This window comes from Pelobates fuscus, chromosome 5, assembly GCF_036172605.1.
Source record: "Pelobates fuscus isolate aPelFus1 chromosome 5, aPelFus1.pri, whole genome shotgun sequence".
Lineage (NCBI taxonomy): Eukaryota > Metazoa > Chordata > Amphibia > Anura > Pelobatidae > Pelobates > Pelobates fuscus.
In genome coordinates, this window is record NC_086321.1 from 120,583,086 (window position 1) to 120,595,158 (window position 12,073).

Consider the following 12,073-nt stretch of genomic DNA (forward strand, 5'->3'; position numbering starts at 1 on the left):
CTGCCAATACTGCCTCATTAGCCCAAGCAACATGGATGGAGTGGGCTGCTGAGGACTCAGGCTTGGCATTAAAAGATTCAAAAACAGAATAACAGTGCCAGGGGACTGCAAACACTGTAACCACTTCAATGAGAGAGAAAAAGTAACAGTGTCTAAAGTGTCCCTTTAATCTAGCAACCTTTCAGATTCAGTACTTACTAAATACCTGACTTTAATTTTCTTGTAGAAATATGTGCAGGATGTGCTACGTGAACAGCTCTCCGAAGTAACGTACAAAGCGCTCAGAGAGCAAGGAGGACATATATACGTGTGTGGTGATGTCAATATGGCAGGTGATGTTTTAAAGACCCTCCAAACCATTGCGAAACAGTGTGGAAACCTGACAGCTGAGGAGGCCGGAGCATTTATCAGCAAACTGAGGGTGAGTTTTGTCTGGAGCTTTGCTACTTTATAAATGAGGACAGTAAAACAGTGCTGTAATTCACTTCATACCAGTAAAACCCATACACTTAGCATCACTGAAACCTTACGTTTTTTAAAATATTACAGAAATGATGCATTTGTTGATCTAGAAAGTGTTTTACCTGGAAGAATACAGGGAGTGCAGAATTATTAGGCAAGTTGTATTTTTGAGGATTAATTTTATTATTGAACAACCATGTTCTCAATGAACCCAAAAAACTCATTAATATCAAAGCTGAATATTTTTGGAAGTAGTTTTTAGTTTGTTTTTAGTTATAGCTATTTTAGGGGGATATCTGTGTGTGCAGGTGACTATTACTGTGCATAATTATTGGGCAACTTAACAAAAAACAAATATATACCCATTTCAATTATTTATTTTTACCAGTGAAACCAATATAACATCTCAACATTCACAAATATACATTTCTGACATTCAAAAACAAAAACAAATCAGTGACCAATATAGCCACCTTTCTTTGCAAGGACACTCAAAAGCCTGCCATCCATGGATTCTGTCAGTGTTTTGATCTGTTCACCATCAACATTGCGTGCAGCAGCAACCACAGCCTCCCAGACACTGTTCAGAGAGGTGTACTGTTTTCCCTCCTTGTAAATCTCACATTTGATGATGGACCACAGGTTCTCAATGGGGTTCAGATCAGGTGAACAAGGAGGCCATGTCATTAGATTTTCTTCTTTTATACCCTTTCTTGACAGCCACGCTGTGGAGTACTTGGACGCGTGTGATGGAGCATTGTCCTGCATGAAAATCATGTTTTTCTTGAAGGATGCAGACTTCTTCCTGTACCACTGCTTGAAGAAGGTGTCTTCCAGAAACTGGCAGTAGGACTGGGAGTTGAGCTTGACTCCATCCTCAACCCGAAAAAGCCCCACAAGCTCATCTTTGATGATACCAGCCCAAACCAGTACTCCACCTCCACCTTGCTGGCGTCTGAGTCGGACTGGAGCTCTCTGCCCTTTACCAATCCAGCCACGGGCCCATCCATCTGGCCCATCAAGACTCGCTCTCATTTCATCAGTCCATAAAACCTTAGAAAAATCAGTCTTGAGATATTTCTTGGCCCAGTCTTGACGTTTCAGCTTGTGTGTCTTGTTCAGTGGTGGTCGTCTTTCAGCCTTTCTTACCTTGGCCATGTCTCTGAGTATTGCACACCTTGTGCTTTTGGGCACTCCAGTGATGTTGCAGCTCTGAAATATGGCCAAACTGGTGGCAAGTGGCATCTTGGCAGCTGCACACTTGACTTTTCTCAGTTCATGGGCAGTTATTTTGCGCCTTGGTTTCTCCACACGCTTCTTGCGATCCTGTTGACTATTTTTAATGAAACGCTTGATTGTTTGATGATCACGCTTCAGAAGCTTTGCAATTTTAAGAGTGCTGCATCCCTCTGCAAGATATCTCACTATTTTTGACTTTTCTGAGCCTGTCAAGTCCTTCTTTTGACCCATTTTGCCAAAGGAAAGGAAGTTGCCTAATAATTATGCACACCTGATATAGGGTGTTGATGTCATTAGACCACACCCCTTCTCATTACAGAGATGCACATCACCTAATATGCTTAATTGGTAGTAGGCTTTCGAGCCTATACAGCTTGGAGTAAGACAACATGCATAAAGAGGATGATGTGGTCAAAATACTCATTTGCCTAATAATTCTGCACTCCCTGTAAAATAAGATTTCTCTAGGTTTCAATATATCTTTAAAAAAATATAAGCAGAATATGGGTTTGGTATCTTTGTTAAGGAAATGGACAAAAAAAAAAGTAGCACTGAATTCTATACATTTTCTTTAATGGAACCCCAAGAAGACATGTCTCTAGGAAATTGATGGAAGCAAAGGAAGGTAGATATTCTACATCCCTAACTCTAGCATCTTCTGGAGCAAGTCCAACAGTTGAGGGAAGGTAGCAAGATAAACCAGGCTGAAACTGATTGAACCTCCTTCAGTCACAACTCAAGTTTATCTTGTAATATAGTTTGATCGTGTTGCAATTTCAATGAAATTGTAATGCATACAATATGAGTCTTTCACAAAGATTCTCTTCATGAAAAAATAGGACCGTGCCATTTTTTAAAATCAAACTTGCCTCATAGGGGCATGATTTTCAATTTAGATACTATATGTAATTGCTCAAATGGTACAATTTGAGGATATACATATTTAATTATACAAGGTGTACTCTGGATCACTTAAGAAACTAACTTACTTTAATGAAGAAAAAAAATCACAACGTGAAAGTCACCTGTGACTTTGACCTGTGACCTGTCAATATGTTCCCATATACTGCTGTTTTATTTCAAATATATATATATATTAAAGATTCAGCAAATCACAATGGAGTTCAATCCAGGCCAGGGCACACATTGCAAATGAGGAGGAGAAATGGAAACATTGGGGTTTATATGTAAAACATGCCATGGTCTAAAAAGTGGTGCAAATGTGTAAAATTGGAGCAATATCATCAAAATAGATAAGCTCCCTGTATCCATGGTTAGCAAATATTCAGCATGCCTATGAAATCAGTGCTTAGTAGTTCTGCCCAAACTGTATGCAATGATCAAGTACTGTTTTGGAGTTCCAGAGGGTTATTTTAATCCCAAATAATCAAAAGAGGAACAGTAGCAGGAATAACCAGAAGTTAAACTCCATGTGATTTATTTACCCATTGGGGCTATTAAAATGCCAGCATTTGTAGAGGAACGTGTGACATGTTCTTGCTGGTCCCACTAGTGTACATGGTGATTGCCCTAGTTTTAGAACTTTAGACTACTTTTCAGAACACACTACTTTATATACATACCCCATATTACTTAATATCTCCTCCGCATCCTGTTTTGCATGAAACCATAGCATACAATAAATCTGACAAAGTCAAAGTTGAGGGTTATCGCCTTTTTAAAATGTGGGTTCAAAGCCGAAAATAGCAGAAAATAAGGAAACAACCGCAACAATTAGGGGGGAACCATGATGCACCATTGCGACAGAGAAGGTTCCAATAATAAAGGGAAAGTGCCTTCATTAACTGCTTTTGGTCATTGAAGTTGTCCATATAGCTTGGCGTTTTATCTACCGATGCAGTTAGCTTGTGCATTTGCACATTATCAAGTTTAACAAAAAAGAGTCAAAGCACCACTTCAGCTAGTGCATTTCATACAGCTACAGTAGTGCACAAGAGAAGTTTGTTTCCTTGTAATAAGTAGAGTAATAAGCAAGGATTAGTTGGATTAATCGGGATGCCTGGTGTATATTAATGTAACAGAGCACAATGTCAATACACCCCACAAAGTGCATATTCATTTGTGTCAATAAAATGCTTTGGAATTATTTCAAATGTTTTGGTTTTTTCCAGTTACGCAAATTAATAATGAATGCACCTTCCCAAAATCCCTAAAACACAAAAGGATCCCTTTACGGCTATGTGACATATGGGAAGGATATGATAAATCCAAGGTTATGAATAGATAAGCTGAAACAAAAATTAATCCAAGAAATACAATAATTGATATATATATTTTTTTAGGACCTATAAAGATTATTAACAGCGTCATGATAAATGATGTGCTAGGATTCTCATGATATCAAAGCATTTGCTAAATACATTGTCCTGATGGAGTTAAATAGTTTATAATTAATACATATAAAATTAAAGCACAAATATTCACTGTTTAGTGAAAATTCAAGAAAGTATTTTGATTTAACAAAACATTTTTCCCACATTGCATGTTTCTTTGAAGAAGTGAAGCAAAACAAATTTTTTTTTTTTTTCATGATAATTATATTTAAGTGTTTACTCCAATTTCAGGATGACAATAGATACCATGAAGACATTTTTGGAGTGACACTTCGGACATATGAAGTTACAAATCGCCTCAGATCTGAATCTATCGCATTTATTGAGGAAAGCAAGAAGGACTCTGATGAGTAAGTTGTTGCTAATTGGACGTCATGCTGGATTATAAGCCTTTAACGACAAGGCCTGATTATGTCATTAAAAGTAAAGTAAAAATGCTCACTGAAGTGTTATCTTAATTACAACCTTGGGGCAACCAGTGCACATGCCAACATAAACCACTGTGTCTCTGTCACATGTCCCACAGAGCTATCCTTGTACTCGAGGTTCTTCCCCTGCAGTGGGAACAATTTCAGTGAATAGTCATTACTATAACTAATCTAAAAGATGAAGATTAAATGTGTGGTTTACTGTATTTGATCTTACAAAATTGCTTAAATTTGATCATATAATTCACTCCAACTGCAATACAGGAAAGCAATTCTAGTTATGGCATGCATGCATTCAGGGGCTGCCTATCAAATTACTGTGCTCATTTTAGGCAACGTTCTATTACTTTAAATATTGGCTTTTGATTTTTGCCTTTGCTAAGGGAGGACCACATCATTTTCAAATGCATGTATATGTGTTTATATCCCCTTGAAAAAATATATTAAATTAAATGGTATAATCCAATTTGACTGCATGACTATTTATTACCCTTGGTTTTTTTGGTTTTTTTTTTATACTATTACTAGCATTTATTTTTTAGCCAGACAATCAGTTTGACTCTAATCATGGATGATGAGCAAATAAATCCCATCAGTTCCTTTGTTGTCCAGGATAACTAAGAATTAATATAAAAGCCTATAATATAGTGCTTAGTCCCCTATTTACTCAATGCACTGTATATGTAGTAAGTTTAATATACTAACTATACCTTAGTATTTGTATTATATCTTCATACATTATATATTCAAGCTTTCAATCCTTTTTCTTTTCCTTCAACATAACAGTGAAACAATCTAGTGATATAGTCCAATTGTTGGGGTCTAGCAATATCAGAATTTTCTAATGAATGCCGCAAAAAGAAAGCTAAGCGGGTTTAAGAATGGAAATTTGTTGTGCAGATAATTGATAAAAAAAATAAAATAAACTATATTAAGGGTCAGTCTAAGCACTATAACTTCTTTGCGTGATTGTAAAGGTTATGGTTCCATTCACTGTGTCACACAGGGGCTTATAACTTACTACACTATCAGATTGTCCACTTTATCAGACATCAGAGATAAACTTTACTTCCTCATTTGCTGTCCAAGATGCAACTTGGGGATGAGCATTACTTTCATTGACACCCTTGTCCTCCCATTTCTGGAAAGAGCCCAAGTCACTGCTGTGCATATGTGTAGTGACCAGCTTAAGAGAATGGCGCATATAGCCTGGTCCACAAAACCATCATATGGGATGTGAATATGTTAATAGCAGGTATGGAATGCCTTCTATCTGTTTATCAACTGGAGACTAAACTAAATCTCTCCTAAACACCTGCTACACAGAGGTTTATTAGAGAGGAAAAAACAACATAGACCAGAATGATAAGTTCCTGAGCATCTCAGATATTTATTCCCTGCCTCTAATTCTGGTGTGGGAGGGGGCTGGGTGCAAATGTTATGTTTAATGGCAAGTATTTTTCTCTTTTTTTTTTTTTTTTTTTCTATTGAGTTACATCATATTGTGTACAAATTACACTTATCTTTCTCATAGTTCTTCAACCAGGGATTTGTCATTTCACAAATGTTCAACTCTGCTCTTAAATATATCATTTTAGTCAACTCGTATATATCATATACGAGTTGGGCCGAATGGTTCTTATCTGCCGTCACATTCTATGTTTATATAACTATAAGATAAGGCCAGGTACTAATGAAAGTATTTAGAAAACTGGGCAGACTAGATGGGCCGAATGGTTATTATCTGCCGTCACATTCTATGGTTCTATATAACTTAAAAGTCACTTTGATAAATTCAGATATATAACTCAAATTATATAAATCAATATGATCAACAAAAATATATCACATTGTATTCACACAATGACCTCAAATATATAACACACATAGGGGCGTGGCCGGAACCCAAGCCGTATGGTCGCAGTCTGAAAGAGCTCCGTCGGCAGGGCCCAATAAAGAAGTAATAAGCAGCGCAAAAACGCACTAAACGAGCGAGAAACTTACCCCAGAGATGTCCCAGCACCGGGGAAAAAAGTGGCGGACCCCAAAGCCAAATCGGCATTCTTTGCAGCCCGCACGCCGCAAGCAAAAAACGCGGGTCAGGCAATCCAAGATGGCGCCGAATCTGACTCTGACAGTGACCAAGCAGCAGGTACAGAGCTAAACAAACGCACCCTGCAGTGGATGCTAGATGAACTAGCTGGAAAAATGCAGAACACGTTCCACACAGCAATAACAGAGCTGAGAAGGGACATGGTGGAATTAGGCAATAGAACCTCCCACCTAGAGGACAGAATGGAAGAATTTGTTACAGCTCATGATTCTATGGCAGATAAAATGGAGGACATAGAAAGCAGGCTGGAACAATATGAAAATAAAATTATGGATATGGAGGACCGCTCCCGCCGCAATAATTTAAGGCTGAGGGGCATACCAGAAGAGGTACACACACAGGAACTCACGGCCTACGCTATAGAGTTCTTTCGCTTTATGCTGCCTGACATCCCAGCAGATATGCTGATCCTAGACAGGATACATAGAGTGGCAAAGCCTGCGCATCTCCCTCCCTCCACACCGCGAGACGTCCTCATGAGGATTCACTATTTTCACATAAAAGAGCAAATATTGAGAACCCACCGTACCAACAGCAACGTCTTGGAGAAGTTTAAAGGCATCAGCGTCTACACAGACCTATCAGCAGAAACACTAAGGAGACGCCGAACATACAGAAACATAACAGACACTCCGCCAGCGCAACCTCCAGTACCGATGGGGATACCCGGTAAAGCTGCTCATCAACAAAGACAGCAAAATGCATGTGATCACGTCCACAGCAGAGGGCATTGACCTTCTCCAGTCCTGGGGCATCCAAGTAAACAACACCCAGAGTGCGGGTCAACCTCGAAGCAGCAAACCACGAGGGGAATGGAGAGCAGTCAGAACGAGGCGGACCACCCCGCGCGCCATGCAGTGAAGCACCAGAGACATTCACTAGCTGTCGCCTGAAGACAGAGGTTTGGGGGGTGGGGGGAGGTGGGGAGGGGGGCGGTGGAATGAGAATATAGCGGGGTATATAGCACAACCTGGGACACCTGACATCCCTCTAAACCCCTGCTCTAAGAGCCTCGACGACAGGGGCGGCATCCACCTGACTTAACCCACAGACCGACGTGGCCTCCCCTCTCTCCTCCCCCCCCCCCCCCGGATGATGACTGGACCAAAGACTGAATGGAACGTCACATACCCTACCTGGTTTGTACCAACATAAAACCAAAAAAAAAAAAAACCTGGGAAGAAGCCCTCACTTATATGAGAGCTAGACTGCTACTATGTGCTTGCAGAAAAAGAGCCCAGTCGTAGGATTAGTTCCCGACCCTGGACCGACTATGGTTAGACCCGACCACCTACCCCCAAACCAAGAAGGCCTAAGTCACGACCTTCGACAGGAAACCCTGAACACCTCAATAGTGGTGTTCCACTACTGTTTATGGTTTATATTGTTTGTTATGTTTACTTGTTGTATGTCATCAAGTCGCTTACACTATTGCACTGCACCGATACCACAAGAAAATGTCCAGACAACAGCATTTCACCACCACTTGGCATCCCCGACCGAACCATGGCCCCGAGCTTCAGAGCCAAATTCTTTGCCCCTACAGGCTAACCGACACTCCCTCGCACACGGCACCAGCCACCGTCCACACGGACAATCGTGAGCCACAACCCACACTACGCACCTAAACTGACAAAAATATGAAAATTGACACCCACAATGTTCGAGGGTTGAATACCCCACAAAAAAGGCACACACTCCTTAAAGAGCTCAAAGGCACCCAAGCCGACGTGATATGCCTGCAAGAAACTCACTTTTCAGCAGATACAACTCCTGTCCTGGGGAAGTCAATGTACCCCCATCAATACCATGCCACCGCACCCACAAAACGGAAGGGAGTCTCTATCCTCCTCAGCCGACACTTAGCCTTTGATGAAATCCTGGTAAAGGAGGATCCGATGGGCAGGTACATCATATTTATTTGCACTATCAATAGCTCCACCTATACCATAGTCAACACATATCTACCAAACGTAAACCAGGGAACATACCTTAGCAAACTGCTAAAACAAATAACACAGATCCAAACAGGTTCCACAATCATATGTGGGGACTTTAATCAGTTCCAAGACCCCGCCCTAGACTCCTCAGCAACCCACTCAACCGAAAGAGCAAAGGTACTGCACAGACAGTGCAAAACCTTAACCAAACTGTTAAACGCATACGGATTATATGACGCATGGCGCACACTGCATCCTCAGGGGAAGGAGTATACACATTATTCTCAGGTACATAACACATATTACAGAATAGACGGGTTTTTGTTACAGAGCGCACACCTGAATAGAATGATAGAATGTGAGATAGGATCATCCTCCTGGTCAGACCACAACCCGGTCACACTTCACCTAGCAGACCACTATAACTACAAGAACAGAGGCCCCTGGAGGTTAAATGAACAACTCCTCAATGACCCCCAATTTGTCCAGACGCTAGAACAAGACCTGCACACCTACTTTCAATCCAATGACACGCAAGACATAAATGCCCTCACTCTATGGATGGCCCACAAACCTGTTATCAGAGGCATTATTATCAAGCGAGCCTCTTATCTCAAGAAACAGCAGAACCACACACACACGCCCAAAATCTCAAAAAATTGCAAGACCTCCACAGAGATCATACTCACCCCCTCCGCGATCACACAACAACGGATACAAGAAATGCAAAATCAAATAAATGCAGCAAACTTTCGAAAAGCGAGCTACGCACTGAAAGAATTGAAAGCCAACACATGTGTCCTGGGTAACCAGGCGAGCAAAGCTTTGGCCCAGAGACTAGAATTCCCTACTTGCTCTCACCACAGGGACAAAAATTTACCCAACCCACGCACATCTGCAACGAATTTGCGTCCTACTATAGTTCCCTCTACAACCTGAAAAACAATCCCCAAGTACACCAACCCACCCTGACATCGATCACAGAATATTTGCGCAGAGTTGATCTGCCCAAGCTCCGTGACCAACAGTTCACAAATCTAACAAACCCCATCACAGCCCAAGAGGTTTTACAAGCAATAGAACTAATGCCGAAGGGAAAGGCACCAGGCCCAGACGGTTTCACCAACCTCTATTACAACACATTCAAACACACACTGAGCCCATACATAGCACGAGCCTTTAACTTGGCTACGACTCAGAGCAGCCTGCCGAGGGAATTCCTCGCAGCCCACATCATCACCTTACCCAAACCGGGCAAACCGCCCACGACCTGCCCAAATTTCAGACCCATCTCCCTGTTGAGTGCAGATGCCAAACTATACGCCAAAATATATGCGGAGAGGCTCAAAACAATTCTGCCCGACCTGATCTCAACAGACCAAGTGGGATTCGTGTCCGGCAGATAGGGCCCAGACAATTCGAGGAAGGTGTTAAACGTCCTTCACTACCTCAATAGCTCCAAAATACAAGGTACACTTCTATCCCTAGACGCTGAAAAAGCGTTTGACAGGCTTAACTGGCAATTCTTGCGGGAAGCGCTCAAGGGGTACGGCTTCCCCCCTGCCTTCCTCAACGTGGTGAAGGCCCTATACAGCACCCCTTCAGCAACAGTGCTAAATTCAGGGTTCAGTTCCACCTCACTAACCATCACCATCGGCACCCGGCAGGGATGCCCTCTTTCCCCGCTACTCTATGTGTTGGCCCTAGAACCATTAGCCATAGCGATCCGGAACAATCAAGACATTAAGGGAATCTCCATAGGGGGCAAGGAATATAAACTAAACCTATTTGCAGATGATATCCTTCTCACGCTATCCAACCCAGCAATCTCCCTCCCAAACCTCCACAAAGAAATTCAAGATTACAGCAAACAATCATATTACCAGCTAAACCTAACTAAAACACAAGCCATGTGCATAAACACCCCAAAGACAGAAGAAGAGGTACAGACTCAAATTCCAATATGACTGGAGGAACGACTACTTGACTTTCTTAGGCATCAAACTTACCAAAAGACACACCGACCTCTTTGTAGCCAATTACGTTAAACTAAGCAAAGAAGTGGAGCACATACTGCATTCTTGGCAAAACAAGCTCCTATCCTGGCTAGGCCGAATAGCGGTCATCAAAATGACAATTTTGCCGAAGGTCCTCTATCTGTTCCGCTCATTGCAGATACCCTTACCGCAGTCGTTCCTCATCAGACTCCAATCTGGCTTGATTAAATTCAGTTGGGGGGGAAGACACCCCAGGGTCTCAAGGGCGCTGCTCATGAAATCAATAGACAAAGGTGGCCTGGGATTCCCGAACCTCAAGGCGTATCACCACGCAGCACAAATGGCGAACATCTTCGCCATGCACTCCACTACCTATACTCCCCAATGGATAGCGATAGAGGCTAGCCGCAGCGAGATCGCGGATCTCCCTGCGGCCTTGTGGATACCCAAACAACTACGCCGCACATCGTCAAAAGCCCTACCCACCACCAAACTTCTGTACCGCATATGGGACAGCCAAAGATCCAAATTATGCTCCGCAGAGCCATGGTCTATGGCGACGCCCCTACGCTCGATATCTCTATGCAACAACACATTCCCGCACAGAACATGGAAGGCCTCCAACATCACACACCTGCACCAGATATGTTCCCCACAGGGCCTACACCAGTTGCCAGTCATCCAAGCCACCTATAAGACACCATCACAGCTCACGTTCTCATACTGGCAGCTGACAGCTCTGATAGGCAAGGATACAAGACAGGGCCCCCCGCTCACATCCCCTATCACCCTAACTCCTTTTGAAAAGATGTGTATACACAAAATCCCAACTAAAGTCACTTTCTGTGTGCTACAAGTCGATCACTGAGAACGAAATAGAACCGGAGTGGAGACATATGACCGAATGGCACAAGGACATAGGTAGAACACTCACACAAGATGAATGGCGCTGCATCCACACAAATCACAAGGGACTCACAACATGTGCCTCTCTCAGAGGCCTCACGCAAATTAATATACAGATGGTACATGGTGCCTTCGCGACTCAAGATCATATACCCGGACTCAAGCGACAGATGCTGGAGATGTCTGACACAGGAAGGGACCATGCTCCACATCTGGTGGACATGTGCTCTAGTCCAACCATACTGGGAGCAAATAGCAGGGCTTATTCGGGGGGCCACCGGGTGCATGCTAGACCACAATGTAGAAAAGTTTTTACTCCAACTACTACCCACAGGCACACCACATTGCATCACCAAACTAATATTCCTAGTTTTAACGACAGCCTCCACATTACTAGCGAAACGCTGGGAAAACTCCAGAGATCCCAACCCCAGCAGAGGTAGTAACGATGGTTACGACTACACTAGAATACGAAGGGATAATGTGGAGCCAGATGAAACTGGGCAAGGGTAACGTCACAGTGAAAGCACTATGGGCCGCATACACAAAAGATCGAGACCCGAGCACATAATGAGGGGCCAACGAACAGGACAATACAGATCTGGACAAACAATCCAACCAAACTGCCGAAGAC

The 12,073-nt window shown here is 42.5% G+C and overlaps 1 protein-coding gene across 8 annotated transcripts in view; it reads left to right on the top strand.

Moving 5' to 3' along the window:
* Nucleotides 1-12,073, top strand: part of NOS1 (nitric oxide synthase 1) — a 156,733-nt gene that overhangs the window by 135,101 nt on the left and 9,559 nt on the right. For 7 of the 8 annotated variants that reach the window (XM_063454192.1, XM_063454191.1, XM_063454198.1 and 4 more), the window contains exons 27-28: nucleotides 227-421; nucleotides 4,287-4,405. In XM_063454192.1, the coding sequence (XP_063310262.1) occupies nucleotides 227-421; nucleotides 4,287-4,405 (314 nt within the window). Of the gene's footprint in view, nucleotides 1-226; nucleotides 422-4,286; nucleotides 4,410-12,073 lie in introns of those variants that run through there. The other variant, XM_063454199.1, reaches the window with a different exon arrangement.